The sequence below is a fragment of the Salvia splendens genome, chromosome 17, assembly GCF_004379255.2.
Source record: "Salvia splendens isolate huo1 chromosome 17, SspV2, whole genome shotgun sequence".
NCBI classification, from domain to species: domain Eukaryota; kingdom Viridiplantae; phylum Streptophyta; class Magnoliopsida; order Lamiales; family Lamiaceae; genus Salvia; species Salvia splendens.
In genome coordinates, this window is record NC_056048.1 from 2,363,511 (window position 1) to 2,389,225 (window position 25,715).

The following is a 25,715-nucleotide window of genomic DNA, read 5'->3' on the forward strand; positions in this document are numbered from 1 at the left end:
TAATAAAATGAAATTATACATGACAATTCATAGACTATTAGAGCATCTCCAGTGGGCGGATTCGGACATCCACTAGGACATCCCAAAAACACCTCCTGCCATGTCACTAGGACTTCTCATCCCACTGCCACGTCACTAGGACATCCCCTGCACAATCCGCCCTTCCCATCGCCCATCCTAAAAAAAAATTAATTACCGGACGTCCGACCCACTCCACAATGGCGGACGTCCGCCCGCCCGTCGCCCGCACGTCCGAGGACACCCGACGTCCTCACGGGACGTCTGTATCCGACCTTCGACGCCACAATGGCGGACGTCCTAGTCGCCCGTCGCGGAATTCCGACCGGACGTCCGCCATCGGAGATGCTCTTAGATCTTTACAAATCTTATTGTTTTAAATAAGTTAGTTAGCAATTAAGAGGTGAGTTAACAATTAATTACACTTTGATAATATACCACTCCTCATATTTTAAAGTTAATATGCAAAATCATAATTTAATAAAAATTTTGAAATTTATAACCAAATTTTCCTAATTTATTTGTAAAATCTGAATAAAAACATTTTAAAAAAATAATGTAGAATTTGAATGACAATATATTTTCCTCCCGTGCCGAGGAGAGGATAATAATCATTATAAGTATTACTAAAAATACTAAAATTAATTTTAGAATGTAATCCATGAAAATATACTACTAATAATATTAATATTAATATTAATATTAGTCCATGGAGGAAAATATAAGAAGGTTGTTTGAAGTAAATGCGCTGCTGCGCAGAGACGAGTCAAGCTGCCCTAAAACAAACCTATTTTCCAGCTCAGGATTGATTGATTGATCGATCGATCGATCGATTGAGTGCGAAATAGATTCAATTGGTGTGGTAATTGTTGATCTGATCTTCCCCGGCTGCTTAATTTGACGGATTGATATCGAATGGGGAAGAAGAAGAAGAGAGGAGCGGTGGATAAGGTGTGGTGCTACTACTGCGACAGGGAGTTTGACGACGAGAAGATACTGGTGCAGCACCAGAAGGCCAAGCACTTCAAGTGCCATGTTTGCCACAAGAAGCTCTCCACCGCCGGCGGCATGGCCATCCACGTGCTCCAGGTTCACAAGGAACAAGTCACTAAGTCCGTCTTTCTCTTTCTCGATGAATCGCCTATTTTATCTGTGTTTAATTGTTTCGTATTGCAGCTTAGGCTTAATTATCTCGACTTTTTTGGTTTTTGAAGATTTTGATTTTTATAAATTCATATAGGATTTGGGGATTCGTATGTGTGATTTTATGTATTTTAGGGATTGACAAACTGCTGCTGGTTGAATTTAATTTTTTCTGATAAAATGCGGCATTGTTTTTCCAGAGTCCCAAATGCAAAACCTGGAAGAGAAACAACGGAGATTGAGATTTATGGGATGCAGGGAATTCCAGCTGATGCCCTGGCTTCACATTATGGAGAGGAAGGTATTGTCAGCTATTTTCCTTGATCCTGTAATGTCTTCCTTTGCACTGCAGCCCTACTTCTACCTGAGGTTTTAATGAGATAGTACGTGTTCAGTTTGTAATATTAATTGTCAAATGGTTCGGACACGTTTGGGCTGAAGATAATTTGTCTTTGGTCTGCCTGTCGTTTCCCAGATTTTAAATGTTGACTTCACCTTTGGCATGGAGTCAGACTTGAACCCAGGGACGGAGCCAGGATCATAAATGAAAGGGGGCAAAGTTATATGTGATGAAAATTTTAGAATTTAAGAAGGGGCAAATACAAGAAAATTTTAATAATTTTACAAAATTGGACCATAAATTAGTACATGTAAACATATTTGAGGAGGGGCATTTGCCCCACCTTCTTATAATGTGGCTCCGTCCCTGCTTGAACCGTAGTAAACTAAATCAGCAAAAATCTATAGTATACTTTGTTCAATTTAGGTATGGAAAACCCAAACTCTGATCAGATAGAAGCATACAGACTTGGGAATGCCAATAACCGAACAAAATGACCTGAACCAAATTGTGCACCTCTAAACTTGAACTCTATCAAGATTCAAGTTTGAAGTTGAATTGTGAAGTGTATTTCTGTACTATACCCTGTTTATTCTTTTTAACCGGTCTGCCATTTGAATGATGGCTGTGAAAGCTCTGTGGCTTTGTCCTATTGAATGCCAACATTTTGATTTGTTTTTTGCTCAACAGATGAAGAGAACCCTTCAAAAGCAGCTAAAGTTGATCTACCACTCTCTCAGATAACCGGTGGTGTGATGCCCGGATCACTAGGGGTTGGATATCCTCCCCGCGGCCCATTACCTCTGAAGTAAGTTCCCTGCTACTTGCTTATTTATTTCTTCTTAATATTATGACATATTACTGTATAATTTACTCAGACAGTAAAAACGGTCTGGGTCTTTCTTAATTCCTTTTTCCAAATAATAATATGCTCTGATTGATTGATGTGAGATGAGATCTGAAATCCTGGATTCATGTTGATTGTTGGGTGGAGGACTGCTATTTTTTTTGTCACGTTCTTGAGTTTTCTTACTCTATTAGTATTGATAGCTTAAGCACCAATACCTTTTTTATTTGCAGTGGCATCTCATATCCCACTTCCCCTTCAATAAGTTAGGCTCGTGGAATGATAGCCAATTAGCCATAATATTAGATCATATATTGTTATGTAACTTAAGCCACAAAACTAGTTGAAGTAGTAATAGAACTAGTTTAAGAGTACACACAGTCAAGAGTTCATGTTACCACTCCATATTGGAGCAAGATGTATCTTGCCTGATTGACTTCTTTTGTTGATTCAGTTACAATCCCAGGATACCTGGGCCACCTGTTGGTTGGCAAATTCCACCTCATCCACAACCTTGGTATCCTCAGCACCCAGCTGTTTCAGTTCCGTTCCCTGGCCAAGCAGGAATGCCTCAACAGCCTTTGTTTCCTGTGCACAACATTCGGTCTACTGTTCCATCCGCATCACCCCCTGGGCTTCAACCAACATTTCCAATCACTCCTCCAGGGATGCCTGCAACGACACCTCCTGTTCCTGTTTCTCAACCTTTATTTCCTGTCATTCCTAGCAGTAATATTCCTCCTCAGAGCTCCCCATTTTCTGCTCTTATACCTTCAATGAGCTTGCCTTTAAGCTCTTCTACAGAAATAAAGAGTTCAGAACCTCTCTTTGGTGGCACTTTGGCAGCCAATAATTACCAAACATCAGGAACCCCAGGTTAGTTCTACTCTCTTTTTTCCAGTGTTTATTTAGCATTAGTAATAATTTGATAACTTAGTTTTTCTGTGATTTTGATAATGATTTGCTGGTATACCTTATATAAGAAACTACATTACTAGATTGGAGAATCTTTATCTAGTTGTAAATTGCACTCCATATGTCCCACGGTAGTTGAGTCGTATACTCGTATTCCTGTATGGAATGACATGAAAACTCCTCTTTGCTTTGCAAAAATGTTTATTTAACTTTCTTTTTTATTATCCATTTTTGTGTAGTTAATGTAGTTGTCATCAAATTATTATGATCAAAACCAGCTCCACATGCTTATCTGCATTCTCATGTTTATCCATTTCTTATTTATCTGCTTTCTCATGCTTTTCCCCTACAGCCATACCTGTTGCAAATTCACATTCCTATGCATCTGGTCCAAATACTGAAGGTCCTTCTATAGGACCACCTCCATTAATTGCAAACAAAGCCCCATCTACACAACCCGCAACTAATGAGGTCTACTTAGTTTGGGATGATGAAGCTATGTCTATGGTAGGATTTTAACTCTATTGTAAATTTTCTGTAAACGTTGTAACTACCCCTGTTTACTGAGAAGCTTTTGCATTTCTTATCAATTTTTCAGGAGGAAAGAAGATTGTCCTTATTGAAGTATCAGGTGCATGATGAGAATAGCCAGGTAAGTCATTACAACCTATAAAATAATATCCTTCATACCGGATAAATGGTTTAGTTAGTCAACTATCCCGGTGGCTAGACTTTTGCTGCTTGTGGTTTTCCGTTGCACGTATTATTCTTGTTTACATAGATAAAAGGTATTTCTATGCCTTTAATTATATATCCAAATACACATAAAAAATTCCTCACAATATGGCCATGGATATTGCTATTTTCCTACCCCATTCACATGATGGGCTGTTTTTTCGTTCTTGGCCTCTGTCCGCTTGGCAAGCAATCCTGCCGATTTTGTGGCCAGCGAAGGTTCAAAGTCAAGTAGGTATTTCCATTTTCTTTGCTAATAATTAGTAATTCTGTTAGCATGCTGCGATCTTTCGAGGATCTTCCCACTAGCTCCTTGCAAGGTTAAGAGCACAGAGTGTATGTATTTACTGCTTGGAAATTAATTTCAATTTTTGACTTCTACCTATGGTTGCCTGATAAGAAGTGTTGGGTTTGGGTGAAACAACCATTACCCCACAGATTTTTGCCCATAGATGTCATACAATATAATTTTTAGATCGAACGTGAATTCAGTGGGCCAGGTCAGCTCCTTTTGCAAAGTTTGTATATATTGACTACAGGCTAAGTTCTAATATATTGACTGATAATCATAAGATTGGCTCCTTTTGGCTTTCCTAATACAAAGTTATTCGGATGTTTGTTTCAGATGAGTTCTATTGATGCTGCCATTGACCGAAGGATATCTGAGAGCAGGCTTGCTGGTCGCATGGCATTTTAGAGATTCGATGGTGCCTCGTTCTTAACCGTGATCAACATCAGGAGGAACGGTTCTCTATCGATCACAACACCTTTCGTCTGAGCTTCTAACTGGTGCTGCTTGTTGCAATTCTTTCTATTTAAATGTTGTAACTATCTTTTTGGATATAGGTGTCAGGATAGCCTCTACTATAATTTAACAGATAATTGCCATTTTTTCAGTTTTTGTGATTTGGGTTGGTTTTTAGATTGTAGAAATTACAGACCAAATTCTTGACTTTTTGAGGTTAATGCAGTGTGAGTAATTATTCTTTTGTTTCATGACAAAGGGCAAAATCTACCTATGGCTGGTCACTTATAAGATAAATGTACCTGCTTTTATTGATGGTAATACATATCTGTGAAAAAATTATGCTCAAATTCCAGTTTATTCTCTTGGTTATAATGAGTAATTTTACTTTATTTTCTTAAATGAGAATCACTGTAACAGACCAATGAGTAAAATTCCATTTTGAATTTTAATTGGATGTTTCTAGAGATTTGATGATTGGAGAGAACAAGTATATGTGATTATATTTATCCGAGTGGGGCCGCAGCATCTGTATGGGGAGTTCGCGGAGGCCGAGTGGGGCCGGGGGTTGGATGCCGTGGCGCATGGAGACTACGTGGTGGTGGTGGTGATCAAGGGGTCCGAGAGGGTGGTGATGTTTGATTTTGGCGGGAAGAGGTGGTCGTGGATTTGTCCGTTGCCGTATGGGATGGGATGCGCGGGTTTGCTTACGAGCTGAGGCTGACTGTGCCGATTACGGTGCTGTTCGAGCAGCTCATGCTTCCGTATAACTCGTTTGCTGCCTAGTTGTGGCTAATTTTAGGGCTTTGCTTATCGTGCACTTAACGGTCCGCACTTAATTATCGACGAATTTCTGATAGATTGTCCGTTGATAAAATTCCTGACGGATATCAGCAGACATGCTTCGCGTCAAATTCACTATCAAGTTCACCGACGGATATTGGAGTCAGATAACTTCCCAACGGACTTCAGTTCGTAAATGTATTTTGAGACGACGTATTACATGAAAAAGTTTTGCTAACTGATTTTTTTGTCGATAAAATTACCAACTGTTGGATAAAATTGTAACGACCGATGTTTGTTGGTAAAGGTTTTTACCGGCTGATTTTTGGGATTAACGACAGAAAATTCTGACGGTAATTGGACAACAACAAAGTAACCAACTTTACATGTTTCTCTCGTATACATCAAAATCCTTGAACGTGATATGGGAAAACAAGAAAGGTGATGATGAAAACAAAATAATAAATCTAGCAAAAAACAGAATGCTGCTAAGATGGCGATTGAGTGCTTAAAAGGAGTGATATATACTGCATCTCCCAGCTATCTACTACTTCTGAAGCTGAGTTTTTCACGGGGGTAACAACGTAATTTCACGCTGAGCGGGGGAACGTTATTGCAAAAATCAATCCCATCTAAGTCATTTAACCCTAACCATGAGGATGAGATGGACGTTCCTCTTGAATATGGCTCGGAGCTCTTCGTTCGCTTCCATGCCTATTCTCCTGCACGTCAAAGATTGGTAGTTGTCACCGAGTGAAACTAAACTAACAAAGAGTGCTTGATAAAGATTGCAAGCAGTCAAAAGGAAGAGAAGGCGCACAACATAAATGAAACCGCTCTAAACTTGCTTGCTTTCGAATTGAAGAGACGGGAAAGCAGTCAGCGAATGGATAGCATTTCAGATATAGGATGGAGTGAGATGATGCATCAGTATACTTACCCTATTTTAGAGCCCTTCTTCCCAACTAAAATTTTGCGTTGGCTGATCTTGGGGGTGACGAAGTGTTGCTCGATTCGGACAGAACCATCTCTTAACTCCTTCCAGCTCATCAAGCGATGCTCAATGCCATAGGGGACTTCCTATAACGAAGAAGACTGATCAGCTAAACACATTTATCGATTCTTCACAAATAATAGAGTGGATTTACCTGATGCACATGATCTAACAATTTCTCTCTCACAATTTCCAGAGATATGTTCTTCATTAATTCTTCACTCATGGTAAATGGATCTTCATCCCATGGTCTTTGTACTGCCTGAAGTTAAAAATCTTAGAACAACACCTCTAAAGCTTTTCAGATCTATTAACTCTGTACGAGACAGTCACAAGACCACAGTATCAAGTTACAAAATATTCTCTGCATATTATTTGTATCTATATATAGCATAAATGTCCAAATATAATCCCAAAAGACGACCTACTGAAGTAATACGAGGGTGGCAATAAAACACACCTGCTCCATTAAGTACTTTGTGAGATCTTTCACCCCAGCACCCTTGACTCCCGATGTCATGAAATGCCTATAGAATAGTTAAAGCTTGTATGAGGAACCACTTCAGAATAGTCGAGATACAGGGGAAAAGTATAACACACCTTTCGTATCCCGATAGATCATTGAATTCCTCTACAACCTTGAGCAAGTCTTTCTTCTTTTCAACCAAGTCAACCTTGTTCATACATAAAATGCGCTTCTGATTCGGGATGCTAATAGAACCCATTCTTTCAATCAACCTCACTACTCGCGAATCAGGTCTAGACCAACAAAAGGTTCAGATAGAATCACTAAAATGCAACTTCTATCCAGACGTGTAATGTTACTAAAAGAATACAACTGCAAAACTGGGAAGAAAAATGCAGCTCAACAACACCATATATCAGAAAGGATTATGTACACGCATTGCATTGGACCTCCAGCTTCTAGATTACAAATTAATTCATGCACTTTGTAGAAGTATCTAAAAATTGATTTATCGATGAAACACAATGAAGGAGCAAAAGTTAGCTAGGGAAAGGAAAACGGACCTGGTAATATGTCGGTGAACATCAAAAACAACTATCAGCACATTGTATAAACTAACAGAACCCCAGGCACTTTCATTACGGACTTTGATATCATTGTAAGGAAATCCGCTTTTCTTTAACATAAGTCCTGGTGTATCAAAGAAACACTGTGTGGGCATCAGAATTAGAGAAAATCTTTGATTAAATGAAGAGAAGCATGATTCATCAGTGTTATAACTATATATATGCTTTGTGTTTTATTTTATTTAAAAATAAGACAAAAAGTAAAAGAAAATATGAGGCGAGGACATTGGACATCATGGACAAAACAGTTCCTGACGCAACCACAAAACTCGCTCCTTACGACAGACAGGGTAACAAAGCTCCCAAGGAAGAACACTAATGTCATCACTGCCTCTAATCCAGTGGCAAGGGCATTGCACTTTTATTCGCTGACTTGGCTATAAACTTGCTACTCTACGCATTCCTAACTAGTGAAGAAAGAAAATGCAGCTTGCATCATGTGACTATGACTGCACAAGTAATTGGCTGAAATAACAATACTTCCAGACAGGGCACCGATACTTGAGATATGGAACAACCCAAAACTCTCAAGAAGGGCAAGTCATGTTCACACTACTAGAACAATGTATCTAAATTATTCAAAGCAAAAGATAGCATCTACAGTTTGCAGCATATGCTGAGATAAGCTTTACACATTCTAGGTGAAATACTCAACTCAAAGCTAACTTACATCCCTAAGAAACTGATTTTCAAAAAACTACTAGTAAAATGAAACATCAAATAATCAGAAATCTTACAATTTGTGTATCTCCTTTCGTCATGACTCCCAAAACCTCGTGAGTGGTGGTATGTACCTTCCGCGAAACTGCTGAAACTTTAGTTCCCACCTAAACCCAAAAAAGGGAGAAGAAACAATCAAATTGATGGCAATATCAAAGAATATCCAATTACCTTATTTCAAATGTGAAAAAAAGGACACAAACCATGTAATTAGTGAGAGCAGACTTTCCAGCATTCGGAGCTCCAATGATGCCAACAGCTAACGATTTCTGCTCCTCCTCCGTCACCTCTCTCTCCTCATCATCTTCGCTCTCCCCTGCATCCAACGCCGCCTCCAGAAGCTCATTCGCCAGCCTCGCAGCCTTCCTCTTCTTCTCTTCTTCCCTCTGCAATATCCTCAAATGCGAAACATTTTCCCCAAATACTTGGCTTTTCACCCTGTCTCTATACTTCTCGTCCCACGTTGACTCCTGATTACTGCTGTCGGGGCTGTGATTGAGATTCAAATCGTCGAATTGAGAGCTGTCGAAGACGGCATCCTGCGCGGACAATTCGGCGGGATTCGGCGGTGAGAAGTCGTCGTGCTGCGGCTGCGCGGAGTAGAAGCGGCGGAGGAAGGTGGAATCGGCGGCGATTGGGCGGAATCGTGTCAGAGCCCTTACTGCTTTCATTTCAAGCTCTGATTAATGGCGATTGGACGAATGTGTATAGCTATTAAACCCCCGCTGTTATTCATATGCATGAATCTGCATCGATTGATGGATATGAGTGTGCATAAACTGCAGCTGGGAGGAAGAAGGATCGATTGGTTTGGACAAATTTGCGAAGCTGCACAGAGAGTGAGGGTTTTGCGAGGGTTTAGTAGTAGCGATTGGGGAAGACGAGAATGTACGGTGCGGTCACATTATTTCTTTTTTATTATTTTCGTTTTTTTTTTAATTTTTGTCTATTTAAACCTCGTTTCTCATTCTATTTTTCATACGAACATTTTTCTCATCTCTCACTTTCCATACGAATATTTTGATCATCTCTCACAAACAAAAATGAACCACGACGACGACGGGAGTACCTCGGAGGGCGTTAGTCGGACCTTGACTCGAGCCTTATTCGTTGAGAATGCGTATTTTTTTAATTCGTATTGTAATGTATTGATTTTAAATGAAATGAAGATTTTTTCCAATTTTTATAGTTATTTAAATATTCAAATAAAGAAAATACTTAGGCCGGCATTTAGAGCGGCTTATAGGGCGCCTCACTGCAGGTGGAAGGGTAGGAGGATAAAATGATGATGTGGCGGTGCATAGGGCGTTCTATAGGGCGCCCATTGCTAATGCCCGGGATAATGTGTTTCTAGTAAATATGGATGTTTTTATTATTTCTTCTTAGACAACTGGAATACTCAAAAGCTAATTTGGTCAAAATTGGAACTAATTTATCTCCATAATTTTGTTCTTTGAACCTTCCCAATTATCATGAAAAAAATAATTAGCTATTCTAGCACAATTATCTTAATTGATGCTCATAACACGAATCCGACTTGCTACCTTCAAATCCGAACACGACCCACACCTGACACGAACCCGTAATCGACAAGATATAATATGGGTTGACACGACACGATAACGACCCGAACCTGATATTACACGATTAAACCTTAATTTTTAACCTAATTTACACAATTAAAATTCATTTTATACTATTTAAACTTAATTTATAAGAAATTAAAATTTAAAGTAATATATATTTTTAAAATAATAATAATAATAAAAATATTATTTCTTAATGGGTTACCCGTATCCGACCCGAACCCAACCCGAAATTATCGGGTTCTTAATGGGTCAACCCAATAAGGACACGGACCCAATAAGACTTGACTCCAACCCAATAATTTCGTGCGAATTCGTGTCGAATTATCATGTCATGTCGAAAATTGACAGCCATAACCAACCTTAGCCCCAATATTTTCTTAAAATGTGTTGATAAAACATGTCAGGGCCGAAGTCACACTTGGGGATGGGGGTATATACTATGTATGCTTTAATTAAAAGTTGTGGCACAGTTGACAACATTAAAAGCATTAGGTGTCGAGTTCAACCCTTCACCTTAATTTTTTTCTTCTATTCACTCTTTTTCTAGATATTTCATGTACACTGATATTAAGTCTATTTCTTTTTTCTTAGGAGTATTCCTCTTTTAATATCATAATTTCAGTATTGACTACTTTTTAGCTCTTTAATGTAGCCTTAAGTCTATATTATTTTAGTATTTTGTTCACCAACGTTAACGTGTTATGCATTTTGTTGTTACAGACTTGCAGGGAATATATCATTTATGATGCAGTTTGAACGTAGAAAGCGGGCTAAAACTTTCGGTGTCAGAATGACTTGAAATTCGCACGGTGCATGCGAAACCCGATTTGGAATCAAACACATAGCGACCTAGTCGCAATGATAGACGATGTATACTGGCCATCTGACATCGTTTAGGGGATGAAAACAACATTTTACTGTTTTTCGGACTTAGTTTTAATTCTCTATTTTGCGCTTTATTTCCTTTGGACGCTTATAAATAGCGTTGTTTTTGTTTTTGGCCGTTGTTTATTTTTTAAAAAAATATTTTGTTTCACAGAGACTAGGATTTCTCTAAATTACTTCTCTGTTCAGTCAGTTTTCTCCATACGTTTTGCATCAATTCACATAAAATTCCATGCAGGAGAGCATAAACTGTGAGCTTAGAACCACTAACTGGAGTTTAAAATCATTAATCGTATATTAAATAATGAAAACTAATAATATTAATAATAATAATAATATATAAATTTTAAATTACACTAGTACTAGTATTTTGTTTATAAAGGAAGCCTCCAAAATATCCAGAAAGAGGCCCAATTATAGAAGCAATTTTTGAAGACGTATGAGTCCACGAGCTAAAGGGCTTTTGCTTTTTTTGGGCTTGCGCGAGCGGAAATCAAATGCGTTCAAAATTGAATTGGTGCGAATTTTGCAACAGAGGAGTTGAATTTGTGGAGGGAAAGGAGGATCAGGGTTCCAATCAAGGTTCGGAAACGAGCGGGAGAGGATTTGAAGATGCCGGTGGCAAGACCAGAATCGTCCGGTTCTAGAGTTATTGCTCATGTTGACATGGATTGCTTCTATGTTCAAGGTTTTTTCCCCTCTCTATATACTCTCGTGGCTCGCCTACTAGTAATTGCTCAACTATTTGATTAATTTATAGATATCTGTTTGGTCATTGCATTTGGAGAAAACTGATTAGTAATTCCACGAACTGAGTTAGTTTGATTAATTTATAGATATCTGTTTGTTAATTGCATTTGGAGAAAACTGATTAGTAATTCCACGAACTGAGTTCGTTTGATTAATTTATAGATGTCTGTTTGTTCATTGCATTTGGAGAAAACTGATTGGTAATTACGCGAACCGAGTTTGTTTGACACAGCCATTTAGAGTAGAATTTGATGATTTTTTTTCATGATTTATTGAATATTCTAGCTATTTGACGAAATTTTAGTATTTTGAGTATGTTATGTGTATTTCTGTATTTGAGTATATTCTAGCTATTTTGATGAAATTTCACGAGTTTCATGAAAATTTTGTAGATATGTCTTTGATCGGCGCATTTAGAGAAAACTGATTAGTAATTCCACTAATCAAATCTGTTCGACACAGCTGTTGGAAGTATAATTTGTATTTTTGGAGAGTAGTTATTTGATGAAATTTTTATGTTTTAAGTATGTTATGAGTATTTCTGCAGTTGAGCAGCGGAAACAGCCGAGTTTAAGAGGTCGTCCTACTGCTGTTGTGCAGTACAATGCTTGGCAAGGAGGGGGTCTTATTGCGGTGGGGTATGAAGCCCGTGCGTTTGGTGTCAAAAGGTAAATACGAAAACCATTTAAACGTGTTCAATAACAAAAATGTGTGATTTGTGAATGTTACTTTTCATGTGGTTTTAAGGTCAATGCGTGGTGATGAGGCCAAAAAGGTCTGTCCTGAAATTGAGCTTGTAACTGTTCCAGTGAGTCGTGGTAAAGCGGATTTAACTGTGTACCGGGATGCTGGTTCAGAGGTCTACACAGTGAATATTTTGTAAGACATTATTTTCCAACTCTTGGATCTGTCTATTCAACGGAAACAAAATACTTGTAGGTGGTGTCTATCCTTTCAAGCAAGGGTCGATGTGAGCGTGCTTCTATTGATGAAGTCTACCTGGATCTTACTGAAGCTGCAGAAACAATGTTGGCCCAAAATCCCCCTGAGAGTTTGGAAGCAATTAGTGAAGAAGCTCTTAAATCACATATTTTGGGGCTTCATTCGGTATACAATTTTATTTTGGTTTCTCCATACTCTATTAGTACTTCTTTTTGCCCCCTAGGTTGCTATGTCCATTTTGCTGCAGGATGGAATAATATACTCCCTCCGACCCAAAAAAATAGACTAATTTTACCATTTTTGGGCCGTACCCCAAAATTAGACAAAGTAAATATAGAAAGTTTTAACCAATTACACAGCACTAATAATGTGGACCCACAATCCACTAACACTACTTTCACCACCTTTTCCCTCTCTCTTTCTTACTTTTTTCAATCTCTCTTATTTTACCAGTTGCATATTAAAACCCGTGCCATATACTCCAAGTTTGTCTATTATTTGGGGACGGAGGGAGTATATGTTACAGGGATCAAAGTTCTTTGGCCAAAAAAAACAAATAATGATTCAAAGTTTCCAGCATCGTATTAGTTTCCCTGCATTCAGTGTTTCTTTATTTAAGTATTTAAACCTTGCATTTGTATGGGGGGAAGCTCTTGCATTTGATCATTTGTAGGAGTATCTACTTTTACATGTACTTGCTAACCCAGGACAAGGATGGATCTGACAATCGAGATCGTGTGAGGGAATGGTTTCTTAGCAATGCTGATCGTCGTGATAAATTATTGGCATGTGGAGCTCTTATTGTAGCAGAACTTAGAATGGAAGTTCTGAAGAAAACTGAATTCACGTGTTCAGCTGGCATAGCCCATAATAAGGCCAGTGGTAGCGCATTTCAATTTTTTTGAAACATGTGTTTCAATCTTGTCAATGTATATTCATTTTAGTGTCTGCGCACAAAAATGTGCTCCTCTCCGGACTCTAACTGGGTATTTATGATGTGAACAGATGCTCGCTAAATTAACTAGTGGAATGCACAAACCTGCTCAACAAACCATTGTGCCTTCCTCATCTGTTGAGGAGCTGCTTGCATCTCTGCCTATAAAAAAAATGTAAGTATATTTTTGTGATTGTTCTTTAGCAAATGGCTAAACTTCATGTTTGGACATAGAGTTAACACATAAGTTATTACAGGAAACAACTTGGAGGAAAACTGGGAACCTCTTTGCAAGATAAGCTTGCTGTGAATACTGTTGGGGATCTATTGCAGTTTTCAGAGGAGAAGCTGCAAGATCTCTGTGGCATAAATACTGGGTTTGTATTCTGTTTTGTGTATTTTTGGTAGTTTCCTAATACATAGGAATAATTATTTATTATGAGGGGTATGGTTGTTTGAAAAAATTGTTTTTGACTGGTACTTATTACTTATTTACTGGGATGTAATTCCACAAACCTTCTTATAACATTAGTTGTTCAGCTATAAATCCGATGATATCTTGCATAACAATTGCTTATATAAATGGATCGCTATACATCTTTCGCTTGCTAGGATTCTAAGATTTTATTTCTTGTATATGTATGAGGCACCGTTTCTGTTTTTCTTACCTTGGGGCTTCTAGTGCTTGCCATCCCTTTCTTCTGTAAGATAACATCATTGTCTACAGTTTCTTGAACATTATAAAATATGTTTTCTTGCACACTTTCATGAAATAGCATTTCTAAAGTTTGAAATCTTACCTTCCCTACAGTTATACATTTTTGTAATTCACTGTCTTCAATTTTGGATTTGTTTATCATCCATAACAGTACATGGTTATGGAATATTGCACGTGGGGTATGTGGGGATCAGGTAGAGGGTCGCCTCCTTCCCAAAAGTCATGGTTCCGGGAAGACATTTCCTGGACGTCAGGCTCTTAGAAAGTTCTCTACTGTATGGTCTCTCTCCCTCTCTTGGAAGATCTTTTATCCTTTTCAGATAGTTGTTTGAGATGCAAATTATTTTAGTTCGGTGATCGTAACTTTATTTCCCTCCACTGCTACTATTGCAGGTTCAGAAGTGGCTGAATGATCTTTGTTCTGAATTGAGTGAACGTCTTCTTCGTGATCTGGAACAGAATAAACGCATTGCTCGTACTCTCACCCTGCATGCAAGTGCTTATAAGGTCTTTCTCTGCTTAAATTTTTTATTGCATATACCATATAGCACTAAAAGCCTCACATGTTACAAACAACTTACTATTGCACTTCGTTTTCTGTGCATTTTATCCCCTAGTTGAATGACTCGGAATCACTCAAAAAGTTCCCTTCAAAGTCATGTTCCTTAAGGTATGGGGTTACCAAGATCCAAGAAGATGCCCTCAATCTATTTCATGCCGGGCTGCGTGAATATGTTGGGGTATACCATGAGAAGTTGAAAGAGTCCACGCAGCAGGAGTGGGCAATAACTGGTCTCTCTGTCTCAGCAAGTAAAATAGTTGATATTCCAACTGTGAGTCGAAGTCATTTTGTCCCCCATGCAGCTCATTTATATTGTTCTATCTCTCTACTTATTGGCATGTTATTAAGTGTTCATGTTGCATGTTTCCCTCTAAGGTAAATGATAATGTGATGGTTTTAGCACGCAAATGTGACAATGTCACTATTTCTTGCAATGTTTATGGTTCTTGACTTCTTGTTAAGCAGCACCATTACAGTTTCTTTATGTCATAGCCTGCCTATGATCTTATGCATCTGTAGTACCAATCTAGTTTCTGATGGAAAATTGGCTTGCTTACTATTTCTAGAGAATCTTTAATCATTATACTGTTGGTTCACTTTTTGAAATATTTGCAGTATTTTGCTATACGTCTCAGTGGAAAAGTGTGTGGTTACATATTCTTAGTAATTTTACTTTTTGAATATTACTTGTAGACTTTCTTTGTGAATCATAACCAGGTTCACTTCATATTTACAGTAAATTCCTCTCATTCGTCTGCAATGTTTTGTCAGGGAACGAACTCAATTATGAAGTATTTCCATCACCAAAATCAGACATGTGCTGAGTTAAATGATGTATGCACCCATGATGCTGCGTCTTTGTCGACAGGTTCTATTTGCTCTGCTTTTAAAGTTTGAATATAGCTTGGTTGTGTTGTGAAATTTCAGGTATCTTCACATCAAGATAACTTTCTGCTTGATTTAGGTACTACGAGCTCCATAGGACTAAATCAAGCTGATTATCCAGAAAATGATGTGTGTGAGGATGAAACAATGCTTGGTCATGTCGTGCCATGTTCAGGACCAGATGATGTTAAAATAGAAGTCTGTAAGGCAAGTTTTGGTTTCATATTATCAGTTGTTCGTGGAAAATATAATCCTTGATGTAAAACAGACTTTCCCCATTTATTCAGCATCTTGATTATACACACACACATGCATTAATGGAATAAAAATACTACAAGCAAGAAGATTAGACTGGAGATAACTATGCTTTTCCTGAAAATTGTAGCTGGTGTGTGTTTCTCATCTTAGCTTGCGAGTAATACCTTTGGTCTTTTCTTACTTTTTCCCTCTGTAGGATGATGTGTATACGTACGAAGATGTAGATAAGAAAGACCCATCTCTCTCTGGAGAGAAGCAGAGCTTGGTGCTCCAAGAAGACACTCTTACATCATGCTTAGGTGGGTCTCATCTCATTTCAACTGAAACTGGTCTGGAATCAAGACTCACTAAGTCAAAGATGGATCTCGTAAGACCTCGTTTAAAATCAGATAAAAAGAAAAGAAAGATAGAGAAGGTTAGTGATTCATTATATTTTTCATTTGTATATAAAGTCTAAATTATACATTTTCAAGTTAGGGAAAATTCCTAAAACCAGAAATTCCTGTGTTGTGGCATTTGCTCCACCAACTTATGAGGAAATAGATGATCATCTTATTTAGTGATAATTTTGTTGATTGAGTTCAAGTTTGTGGTATTGTTGTAGGGCACTTCATCAATCTTAAGATTTTTCGGGAATCAAGACTCTCGTGCGAATCTTGAGACTTTTCAAGAGAGTGGAACATCTTCCTCTGGTAATTGTCCATTTCCTAACTCCTGCTTTGAGGGCATGAGCTTGTGTTCTCCACATTACACATCCTCATGTCATGTTTTCGAAACCGTACCCAATTTCTACGTAAATTTTTTAAAGGTAAGCAGCTTGAGAATATCCAGCAAACAACAAATGGGATCACCCCAAGAACATGCAATTCCAGAACTGATGCATGGAGTTACAAGAGTGATGAGATTGATCCTTCTGTCTTGAATGAATTACCTCTTGAGGTTCAAGCAGAAGTGCGTGCATGGATGCAGCCTCAGAAGCGGGCTAACGTTGTGAAAAAGGGTTCTAGTATTGCTCACTATTTCTCACCAACTCCAAACCCTTGATTCTATTGGCTTATCCAAAACTTGTTTATTCCGAAATATCAAATTCTTAATAGCAGGCCCTTTTTATTCCAGAGAAGTAGCACCATTGTTTGTACATTCTCTATTTACAACTTTATGCACATGTAATTGAAAACAAGTGTGAGATCATTCTGCATCTGTCAATAAAACTATTTGGACAGTCACTGTGATACGCTTGCTGCTACACAATCATACAACTTTTTTAGAATTAATATGTTGTGAGCAGATTCTCGTCCCGGGCAAGGATTTCACGATCATCTCTTCTGGTCAGCGGAAGGAAACTGGTATGTATTTTAACACATCCTCGAACTTTGTTTACACTATGTTGTGCTGTAATTTACTCTCTTTTGGTGATTGGCAAAGGCAAAAACGTTTTCGTTTCTTTTCAACTGTTTTCTTCAAGGCAAATCACACTGATTCTCAGGAACAACTCTCTTAGTTTGTGATCATGCAGGTATTGCTAAAGGATTCTTTAAACTAAGCTGTGTATGATCATCTTCACGTGATTGATATCACCACTGTTTCAAACGGTGAATGAAGTCTGGTATGTGCAACTTCTGTTTCTTTTTTTTTGTTCTTTTGGTATAGTAAAGAAAAAAGGTTGAGAATGGCCCCAAATGAAATGGGTGTGTAAAACACACACAAACATGAGTCCTCGTCTCCGGCCAGGCAAATCTAATCTCCGGCGTCCTAGCTTACTACAATAAGGCCGTGGATTGAGTGGCGGTTGGGATCATCTACCTCCAGCTCCCCGGCCTCACGCAGATTGTTGATTCGCACATGGATTACACCGCATCGTCGCCCACGATCTGCAGCAGCTCATCTTCTCCCTCGGCCGAGTACACACGTCATTACATTCAGCGTGATTCCTGTTATTGGAAGAAGAAAAAGATCCCATTTTTAGGGTACTTTTTCCTAAAACTTCACCGAAGGGAGGAAAAACTCATCTATTTCTGCATCTATTCAATATTTCACATTCCATCGGTATTTGGTCCTACTTTTGATTGGGAAAGAGTGGATCTCTCTCTCTCTCTCTTCCCATCCGTCCATCTCTGTTTCTCTCTCTATATAAAGTCAAGTGATTTTGATTCCTCTGATGCGTCTCCATCTTTCTTATTACGTGGGACACGTCCAAAAGAAACTGTCAAAGATTGTTATATACACACAGACAAAATCCCCATTATTTCATTCTAGATTTATAAATCCCACCACCATCACCAACCATGGCTGACAAAACCCCCAAGAACAGGTGGCTTCCCAAGCGCATAGTCCTGCTCCGCCACGGCGAGAGCAGCGATAGCTCCGGCAGCGGAGACGGCATTTCCCCCAGCCACAGCACCCCGCTGAGCCGGCGCGGGGCGGAGCAGGCGAGGCAAGCCGGCACCCTCATCAAAAACCTCCTCGACCAGAGCTGCCCCTCGTGGAAGATCTACGTCTACGTCTCCCCCTTCGAGTGCACGCGATCAACGCTGCGCGAGATGGGACACGCCTTCCCGGCCAGCAGTCTGATCGGCGTGAGAGAGGAGTGCCGAGTCCGGGAGCAGGACTTCGGCAACTTCCAGGACCCTCAGAAGATGAGGCAGCTCAAGGAAGTCCGCGACAAATTCAGCCGCTTCTTCTTCCGTTTCCCCGAGGGCGAGTCTGGCGCCGACGTCTACGACCGCGTCTCGAGTAAGTAGGTTCGGAACGTTCATATTGGTGTATTAGGAAATGTATTATTAGTTTAAAACTTTATGGGTGACGCAAAAACATATTCGTGCTGGCTCCGTAAAAAAAATATATATTAAACTAATATGCAGTCGATGATCCTATAGGTTTTCTGGAATCAATGTGGAGGGACATTGATATGCAGAGGTTCCCACACGACGGCGGCGACGAGCTGAATCTGATCATCGTGTCGCACGGGCTGGCGATCCGGATCTTCCTGATGCGATGGTTCCGGTGGACGGTGGAGCAGTTCGAGCAGCTGAAGAGCCCGAAGGACTGCGAGTTCCGGGTGATGCAGCTCGGGGAGGGCGGCGAGTACAGCCTCGCCGTGCACCACAATGAGGGGAGGCTGAGGGCGTGGGGGCTGTCGGCGGATATGGTGGCGGAGCAGAAGCTGAGAGCCGGATCAAGGAGCCACCAGGAGGAGGCGGCGGCGGCGGAGGAGGTTTTGTGGTATCGCACTTTCTTTGGGGATGATGACACGGCGGTGACACGTGGCGATGAGGGAGAGGGGTAGGAGTAATTATTTGCGGTGTGGTTGTTTGTTAATTAGGTGTGGTTTGCTACAAAAAGTGTTATGTTGATACGTGGATGTTTCAATTTTTAAATCTAGAAAGACTAAAGGAGATAGAGATGAATTAAACTATGGTTGTTGACTTATTTCTATTGGTCTAAGCATTTGTAGATTTGTATTAGTAGATATAAATGAGAGGCTTAATTGTGATTAGTGCTCTTTCGGAAAGTTAATACTGGCTAGTAGTGCCTTTTTTCATCTTTTGTGGAACATACATACATCAATTCCTTGATTGTTGTTGTTAAGACTTTTGTATTGGTCTATTTGTTGATTTAAATTGTTATTATTAGTATAAATTGTTAGAAAAATTATAAAATTTGAGTAAATTTGGTTTATTTTATAATTTTTAAAATAAATCAGACAACTATGATATTTAGGATTTATTTTCGATTATTTCATTGCAAAAAATACTTGCGCTTATGTGTGATATATTACTGTTATTTTTCAACTATGCCAAGTTATTCGATTTTGTTTATTAATAGATAACATTATTTAACTCACTTATGATAACTTCTATGTACAATATGATTTATCGGCTTCTTAATCAGATATTTTACTATCATTATTATTTTTTTTTGCAATGAGATAATTGAGAACAAATTATAATTTTATAATGTTTTTCAACGGAATTTGAAATGTGAGATGACTAGAATTTGATCAAAATTTATTATTTGTTTTTAACATTTTGCATAAACATGGTACCTCAAGGAACATGTTAACCGAACCTATCACGTCAATTGTTGCTGCTCATTTCTTGTACACCAAACGCTGAAAATGACATCGTTGTGGTGAGATCAACCACATTTATTTCTCATCAGAATTATTTCTTCCAAATGTAAATGTGGACAACCGAACAGGCCCTCACAGTAGTGTAGTGAAAAGATTGCATTCATGAGTGTCAATAAGTGCTTTAGAAAAAAGAACAGAAAAAAAAATGTTAGTATTAGGTAATTTTGAATCTTTTATTACTAATGCATTGGCAATATGATTTTATAGAATTCATAGTAGTAGTAATACCGTATTTTTTGGTCAACAGATAATTGAACCAAAACAATATATAGAGAAAGAATAAGGAGGTAAAGTGAAGTAATAGAAAACTTGGGGTCAAATTGAATATAACAAAAACTGTTGATTTTGAAGAACTGGAAAGCTTGGGAAAAAAGGCAGCTCACGTCAAAATATATAGTTCTGCTGCTCTGGTGAAGTCTCTGATTCCGATTATAATCCACATTTTATCTCGGCCAGATTCCAGATCTTCATATCAGGTTCTTCCCCGTGTTTTCTCTCTCTGGTTATTTAATTTTGTCTTAGTTTTTTAGGTTTTTTATGCTTTTTCGTTGAATTCTTCTAAGTTATCTGTTGATCCTGTATTACTGCTATATATCTTCGTTTGAGTTCGAGAAGAGATGCGATAATCCAGATTTTGTTGATTTTTTTTTGTTTTTGCTTGGTTAATTTTGTTTTTTATCCCTGGAATTAGGGCAGATAAAATACTATATGATGCATAAATTTTCAATGAGAGGAAGTTATGAATGCATAAGCTGAGATATGAATTTACATTAGTTCGTTCCGCTGTATTGTTCCTTTACATATTTTTGTTGCATATGATGTATCCAGCCATTAATTTTTCTTAGTGCTTAAAGAAGCTGTGAAATTGAAGCTGGATATTCTGTAAAGTAAGTAATGAAGCCATTAATTATTCATAGGAGTAGTATAGAGGTGTGAAATTGAACCTGGATTTCTGTAAAATTAAGTTATAAAGCCAATATTTTTTCATACTCCCTCCGTCCCAAGGAAGATGACCCCTTCCTTGGGCGGCACGAGATTTTATGCAATTTTATTTTGTATGTTAAATGGAGAGAGTAAAGTAAGAGAGAGGGAATAAAGTAGAGATAAAGGGATTTCCATTTTAAGTAATGTGTCATCTTGATTGGGACAAACCAAAAAGGAAAGTGTGTCATCTTCAATGGGACGGAGGGAGTAGTATTTAGAGAAGCTGTGAAATTGGAGCTAGATTTTCCATAAAATAAGGAGTAGTAAAAACATCAGACATCGCTTCAGTGTTCAGAGCAATGATTCTTTGCTTTCTGTTGGCTGATAGTCAGCTGTTGAGCAATGAAATGATCGTATCGATGGAAGTGTTTCTGAAGTTGCAAAAATTATTTTTGCCCCACTTAAAATGATTGTTTATATTAGTCTTGAAGTTTGTGGTTTGCATTTGTCTATGGTTTTGAAACTGTCTTTATATATTGTTCATTGTTGTATCTCCAATTTATTCCCTTCCAGTTTGGGTATAAGTTATTGTGGTTTGGTCCATTTACTCATTTAGTATGTCATCTTCAAATGAATTGGATCATATTTGTAACTGTTAGAGCATCTCTGTGTAGATTGAAACATGTCTCGGAGGTATGACAGCCGTACAACAATCTTCTCGCCAGAAGGCCGTCTCTACCAGGTCGAGTATGCAATGGAGGCGATTGGCAATGCAGGGAGCGCCATCGGTATACTGTCTAAAGACGGGGTTATATTGGTTGGTGAAAAGAAGGTGACTTCCAAGCTTCTACAGACCTCTGCATCCACTGAGAAAATGTACAAGATTGACGACCATGTTGCTTGTGCCGTTGCTGGGATCATGTCTGATGCCAACATCCTCATCAACACAGCCAGAGTCCAAGCTCAGCGATATGCTTTCGCCTACCAAGAGCCAATGCCAGTCGAACAGCTGGTCCAGTCCTTGTGCGACACCAAGCAAGGCTACACTCAGTTTGGTGGGCTCCGTCCGTTTGGTGTTTCCTTCCTCTTCGCAGGCTGGGACAAGAACTATGGTTTCCAGCTCTACATGAGTGATCCGAGTGGAAATTACAGCGGATGGAAGGCTGCAGCTATCGGGGCAAACAACCAGGCTGCTCAGTCGATGCTCAAGCAAGACTACAAGGATGAAATCACGAGGGAGGAAGCGATTCAGCTTGCTATCAAGGTGCTTAGTAAGACAATGGACAGCACAAGTCTCACTTCGGAGAAGCTTGAATTGGCTGAGGTCTTCCTCTCTAGTGGAAACGTCAAGTACCAGGTTTGCTCGCCCGAGGCCCTAAATCAGCTGTTGCTCAAGTCCGGAGTTACTCAACCCGCTGCAGACGCTTCTTAAGCTTGTATTTTGTTTGAACCGTAGTGTTTGAACCTGTTTTTCTGCTTGTTTAAGAATCTGCCATTGATGAATGTCCTATGTCGAATTCTATTTAAGATGCAGTTTATTTGAACTTTTTCTGGTTACTAGCCTTTTGTTTGAAACTTTGCTTCATGGCACCATCGACTATACAGTAGCGTTCTTGGTCTTTAAAATCACGAACTATTATCGAAATTTGGTATTTTTGCCGAACTTCAAACTTTGTCACGAATATTTCCCACAATTTCGAACTCCGGTGAAATTTGTGAGAAACTCTTGAATGCATGACATAATTGCGTTTACACTCATTAAAAACGATGTTGTTTATATATTTATTAGTTCGATACAAGGCCTAAATTTTTACCAAATTTCGGTTGAAAGTTTATGATGTTTGGGACCATGAAAAGAGTTCTGTAGAAAAGAGAAGACAATGTCATAAATTCACCTGTCAAAAACAATGTTCATTTCAAGGGCTGTTGCTACAACATGGATATAAATAATTAAGAGAAAAATGTGTTTGGTTGATAGTTTATTCGAACATGTTACAATCAGCTCTGTCGCTCAGAAGATAGCCATTCTTGAGCAGCAATCAAGTCGGGTAGCACGATAGCACCGGATTCCCTCCAACTCCGAGCATCTGGGGTTTGAAACCGGTCCAACAGTAGACCGTGCATACCCACACTCTTTGCCGGGACATAGTCCTTGCGCATGCTGTCCCCGATATGAAGAGCATCTCCCGGTGCAATGTTGCCTGCCCTCTCCAAGGCTATCTCGTACAGTCTCGGGTCAGGCTTCTCCACACCTTCGAGACCAGAGAATACACCAAAGTCCCACTCTGATCCCTGGAAAATATTCAAGATTTTGCATCAGACGCCACGAAATTTATGTTTCATGCAATGAATCTTCTATATCATGCTTTTGGATTTACCTTGTGCAAACCCAATGCTGGAAGGATTACATCTTGATACCTATACTCGGCATTGCTCACGATTCCTACAATTACGCCTTTCCCACGAAGCCATCTCAGGAATGGCTGTGAATCCGGGAAGATAGTATATGGCGCAGACGAACCAAAGGTGGCATATACGCGTCTAAAGACCTTCTCAAACGTTTCTTCATCATAATCATATCCAGCCTGTGGCATGAGCAACATAAGATAAACGAGCCATATAAAAACTGAAAGTTGAACTTAGGACTTTATCAACATCGTTATCGATTGATTCTCTCACCCTGAGAAAAGAATCCTGCACACATGTCTTCCACCAAACGATGTTGGGAATCTTCTCTGCAAATCCAAAGCATGGATGCTTCGTCGCCATCTCTGTATAAGCCTGCTTAAAACCCTCGTGTACCCGTTTATAGTCAGGACACGGGAGTCCTATTGATTTTGCTGCCATGCAGTAGTAGTCACCAAGCTCCCCTTTGTATGCAATTAGCGTGCCGGTAACATCAACAGTTACTAAACGCAACTTTGATAGCATAGACATTTCGAAGAAATCACAGCAGAGCGATGAAGATCTTGATTAGTTACAACACAGAATGGTGAAGACCCTGCATCAAGTACCAGTTAAAATGGTTAGATATGCTTCTTCTACCATGTCGTTTACACACGAAAAATAGATCGATGATGCTCACCGGAGCCAATACACCATCCATATAGTAAAAAATTAGGAAACACTAGAAGATACAACAGCTTTACTGACTGTATCATAACATTATTATGCTCTTTCTATTCAGTATCTCACTAGTGAATCATAAACCCCACTCATTACTTCAATGCAATACCAAATTTTTCAACAGAGCTTCAAATCCTAAGAGTCCACATATGAAAGGGGAGAGCTTGATAATTTTTTTTGAAAAACAATACAAATTTATAATCAGTACAACTCTTAAAACTTAAATATGATGAAATATGACAAAAAATTGAAGAATGAAATCATCCAATAAAAAAATCCAACATGAGATTCATCATCTGATGAGATGCAATTATTGTGCTAATTAGAGAGATTATTCATACATTTCGCAAGCAGGTTGAAATCGAGTCCAGTTAGGTCAAATTTCTGCTCCAATCATATGCAACATTTCGAAAAAGGAACACATATTTATACATATTTATAAACTGAGCAAGTGATTAAAGTCGCTAATTAGGCAAAATTAAGATCGATTAGCCGTCAAATCTCAACCTCGATCTTTACGCATGTAAAACACAGAGAAACACTTAATCAAGCGAAAAAACATCGCCGAAAATGGGGGGAAAACTAGAGAGCATTACCCGAAGCTCGGAGCGATGGCAAATTGAGCAACTCAGTTTGAATCTGCTTCGATTTCGTAAGGAGAGAGTTGATTAACTTAGAGAATCTAGCTCAATAATTATGCTTGTAGCTCGGCTTCATCACCATATTAATACATTCTTCCACTTTTGAATGCACATAGCTTTTCAAACTGCGTGCTGTTATTAATTTTGTGAACTATAGTTGAAAAAAAGACGAAAAAAGGAAAACCAAATAGGAATTCAATCAATTTTGGAATTGAGGCTTTGGAAATTAGAAAACCATGGACTTTTAGCCTCTGGTTTTCGCAAATTCAGCTCAAAATCAATTCTCTTTCTTTTTCACTACGACAGTGAAATCTTATTACCCACTCCATTCCAAAAATATTAAACTAAATTACATCGAGTGTTAAATAGAGTAAAAGATTGAGATAACAATGCTTATTTTTAATAATAAGTCATTTTTGTTATGACAAAATTGTTAGAGCATCAGCAGTGGCGCAGAATTCCCCGCAAAATTCCTAAAAACACCTTCTGCCACGTCATATGGACTTCCCACTGCACTGCCACGTCATATGGACTTCCCATTACACAGTGGCGGAATTCCCCTGCGGAATTCCCGACGGAATTCCCACATTAAAAAAATTTACAAATTCACATATTAAATAATTCCCGGAATTAAACAATTTACGGAATTAAAATTTCGACACAAATAGGGAAAAAAATTTCATTAAAAAAAGAAAAGTACATTTCACCAAATTAAAAAAATACATTTCAACGACGACCCCTCCGTTGCCATACTTCTTCAATAATATCGTTATGGAGTCGAACATGAGCTTGTTTTTGGCGCATGTCGGCAAATGCACGGACTCGATCGACTTTGTCATGGGGTATCCCCATGCGTACATTGCTGGTGGCCACGCCGTGGCTTGGACCCGCAGCATCGGCATCATCATTGGCCCAATCAGTCAGTGCTGGACCTTCATCTTCGACAATCATGTTGTGCATGATAATACATGCGTACATGATGTCGGCAATGCTGTCAACGTACCACAGTGTTGGACCCTTCACTGCCGCCCATCGAG

The 25,715-nt window shown here is 38.9% G+C and overlaps 6 protein-coding genes across 8 annotated transcripts; 4 read left to right on the top strand and 2 right to left on the bottom strand.

Moving 5' to 3' along the window:
• Positions 1–757: 757 nt before the first annotated feature.
• Positions 758–4,994, top strand: LOC121775252 (protein SUPPRESSOR OF FRI 4-like). Of its 2 annotated transcripts, none has more exons than XM_042172301.1 (7): positions 758–1,107; positions 1,362–1,462; positions 2,192–2,309; positions 2,803–3,224; positions 3,616–3,770; positions 3,862–3,915; positions 4,624–4,994. In XM_042172301.1, exons 1-7 carry the CDS (start codon positions 1,052–1,054, stop codon positions 4,693–4,695), a joined length of 978 nt encoding a protein of 325 aa, XP_042028235.1. In that variant the 5' UTR covers positions 758–1,051; the 3' UTR covers positions 4,696–4,994. The 2 variants fall into 2 exon arrangements, with proteins under 2 accessions (XP_042028235.1, XP_042028234.1); XM_042172300.1 differs by having other exon boundaries at positions 759–1,130.
• Positions 4,995–5,883: 889 nt separating this feature from the next.
• On the bottom strand, positions 5,884–9,221 carry LOC121775427 (GTP-binding protein ERG-like). The gene is made up of 8 exons (XM_042172510.1): positions 8,536–9,221; positions 8,350–8,439; positions 7,550–7,695; positions 7,121–7,279; positions 6,981–7,047; positions 6,675–6,782; positions 6,467–6,606; positions 5,884–6,248 (listed from the first exon to the last, which is right to left on the bottom strand). Exons 1-8 carry the CDS (start codon positions 9,001–9,003, stop codon positions 6,164–6,166), a joined length of 1,263 nt encoding a protein of 420 aa, XP_042028444.1. The 5' UTR covers positions 9,004–9,221; the 3' UTR covers positions 5,884–6,163.
• Positions 9,222–11,287: 2,066 nt separating this feature from the next.
• On the top strand, positions 11,288–17,081 carry LOC121774957 (DNA polymerase eta). 2 transcript variants are annotated; one of them, XM_042171878.1, is made up of 15 exons: positions 11,288–11,494; positions 12,104–12,224; positions 12,304–12,415; positions 12,496–12,663; positions 13,206–13,373; positions 13,504–13,607; positions 13,690–13,809; positions 14,302–14,425; positions 14,544–14,657; positions 14,768–14,983; positions 15,484–15,580; positions 15,677–15,804; positions 16,052–16,270; positions 16,460–16,547; positions 16,664–17,081. In XM_042171878.1, the coding sequence occupies exons 1-15, from the start codon at positions 11,419–11,421 to the stop codon at positions 16,897–16,899; spliced, it is 2,091 nt and encodes a 696-aa protein (XP_042027812.1). In that variant the 5' UTR covers positions 11,288–11,418; the 3' UTR covers positions 16,900–17,081. The 2 variants fall into 2 exon arrangements, with proteins under 2 accessions (XP_042027812.1, XP_042027813.1); XM_042171879.1 differs by having other exon boundaries at positions 11,294–11,494; positions 12,157–12,224.
• Positions 17,082–17,232: 151 nt separating this feature from the next.
• LOC121774959 (phosphoglycerate mutase-like protein AT74) lies at positions 17,233–19,443 on the top strand. The gene is made up of 2 exons (XM_042171880.1): positions 17,233–18,588; positions 18,732–19,443. Exons 1-2 carry the CDS (start codon positions 18,141–18,143, stop codon positions 19,139–19,141), a joined length of 858 nt encoding a protein of 285 aa, XP_042027814.1. The 5' UTR covers positions 17,233–18,140; the 3' UTR covers positions 19,142–19,443.
• Positions 19,444–20,290: 847 nt separating this feature from the next.
• Positions 20,291–22,471, top strand: LOC121775167 (proteasome subunit alpha type-4-like). Its single transcript, XM_042172172.1, has 2 exons — positions 20,291–20,463; positions 21,586–22,471. The coding sequence occupies exon 2, from the start codon at positions 21,594–21,596 to the stop codon at positions 22,341–22,343; it is 750 nt and encodes a 249-aa protein (XP_042028106.1). The 5' UTR covers positions 20,291–20,463; positions 21,586–21,593; the 3' UTR covers positions 22,344–22,471.
• A 304-nt stretch (positions 22,472–22,775) lies between these two features.
• Positions 22,776–24,943, bottom strand: LOC121773394 (haloacid dehalogenase-like hydrolase domain-containing protein 3). Its single transcript, XM_042170246.1, has 4 exons — positions 24,634–24,943; positions 23,591–23,912; positions 23,290–23,496; positions 22,776–23,203 (listed from the first exon to the last, which is right to left on the bottom strand). The coding sequence occupies exons 2-4, from the start codon at positions 23,846–23,848 to the stop codon at positions 22,910–22,912; spliced, it is 759 nt and encodes a 252-aa protein (XP_042026180.1). The 5' UTR covers positions 23,849–23,912; positions 24,634–24,943; the 3' UTR covers positions 22,776–22,909.
• Positions 24,944–25,715: the final 772 nt, after the last annotated feature.

Bases quoted from the DNA above. Each gene is read 5' to 3' on its own strand.
- LOC121775252 (XM_042172300.1), top strand. From the start codon at position 934: ATGGGGAAGAAGAAGAAGAGAGGAGCGGTGGATAAGGTGTGGTGCTAC. The intron at 1,131-1,361 runs GTCCGTCTTTCT...TTGTTTTTCCAG, and splicing joins CACAAGGAACAAGTCACTAA to AGTCCCAAATGCAAAACCTG. The intron at 3,771-3,861 runs GTAGGATTTTAA...TCAATTTTTCAG, and splicing joins ATGATGAAGCTATGTCTATG to GAGGAAAGAAGATTGTCCTT.
- LOC121775427 (XM_042172510.1), bottom strand. From the start codon at position 9,003: ATGAAAGCAGTAAGGGCTCTGACACGATTCCGCCCAATCGCCGCCGAT. The intron at 7,280-7,549 runs GTCCGTTTTCCT...TTGTTGGTCTAG, and splicing joins GTTCACCGACATATTACCAG to ACCTGATTCGCGAGTAGTGA. The intron at 6,783-6,980 runs GTGTGTTTTATT...TTTTAACTTCAG, and splicing joins CAAAGTACTTAATGGAGCAG to GCAGTACAAAGACCATGGGA.
- LOC121774957 (XM_042171878.1), top strand. From the start codon at position 11,419: ATGCCGGTGGCAAGACCAGAATCGTCCGGTTCTAGAGTTATTGCTCAT. The intron at 13,810-14,301 runs GTTTGTATTCTG...CATCCATAACAG, and splicing joins CTCTGTGGCATAAATACTGG to TACATGGTTATGGAATATTG. The intron at 14,426-14,543 runs GTATGGTCTCTC...CTACTATTGCAG, and splicing joins CTCTTAGAAAGTTCTCTACT to GTTCAGAAGTGGCTGAATGA.
- LOC121774959 (XM_042171880.1), top strand. From the start codon at position 18,141: ATGGCTGACAAAACCCCCAAGAACAGGTGGCTTCCCAAGCGCATAGTC. The intron at 18,589-18,731 runs GTAAGTAGGTTC...ATGATCCTATAG, and splicing joins CGTCTACGACCGCGTCTCGA to GTTTTCTGGAATCAATGTGG.
- LOC121775167 (XM_042172172.1), top strand. From the start codon at position 21,594: ATGTCTCGGAGGTATGACAGCCGTACAACAATCTTCTCGCCAGAAGGC.
- LOC121773394 (XM_042170246.1), bottom strand. From the start codon at position 23,848: ATGTCTATGCTATCAAAGTTGCGTTTAGTAACTGTTGATGTTACCGGC. The intron at 23,497-23,590 runs GTGAGAGAATCA...CTCATGCCACAG, and splicing joins TGCAGGATTCTTTTCTCAGG to GCTGGATATGATTATGATGA. The intron at 23,204-23,289 runs GTAAATCCAAAA...AATATTTTCCAG, and splicing joins CAGCATTGGGTTTGCACAAG to GGATCAGAGTGGGACTTTGG.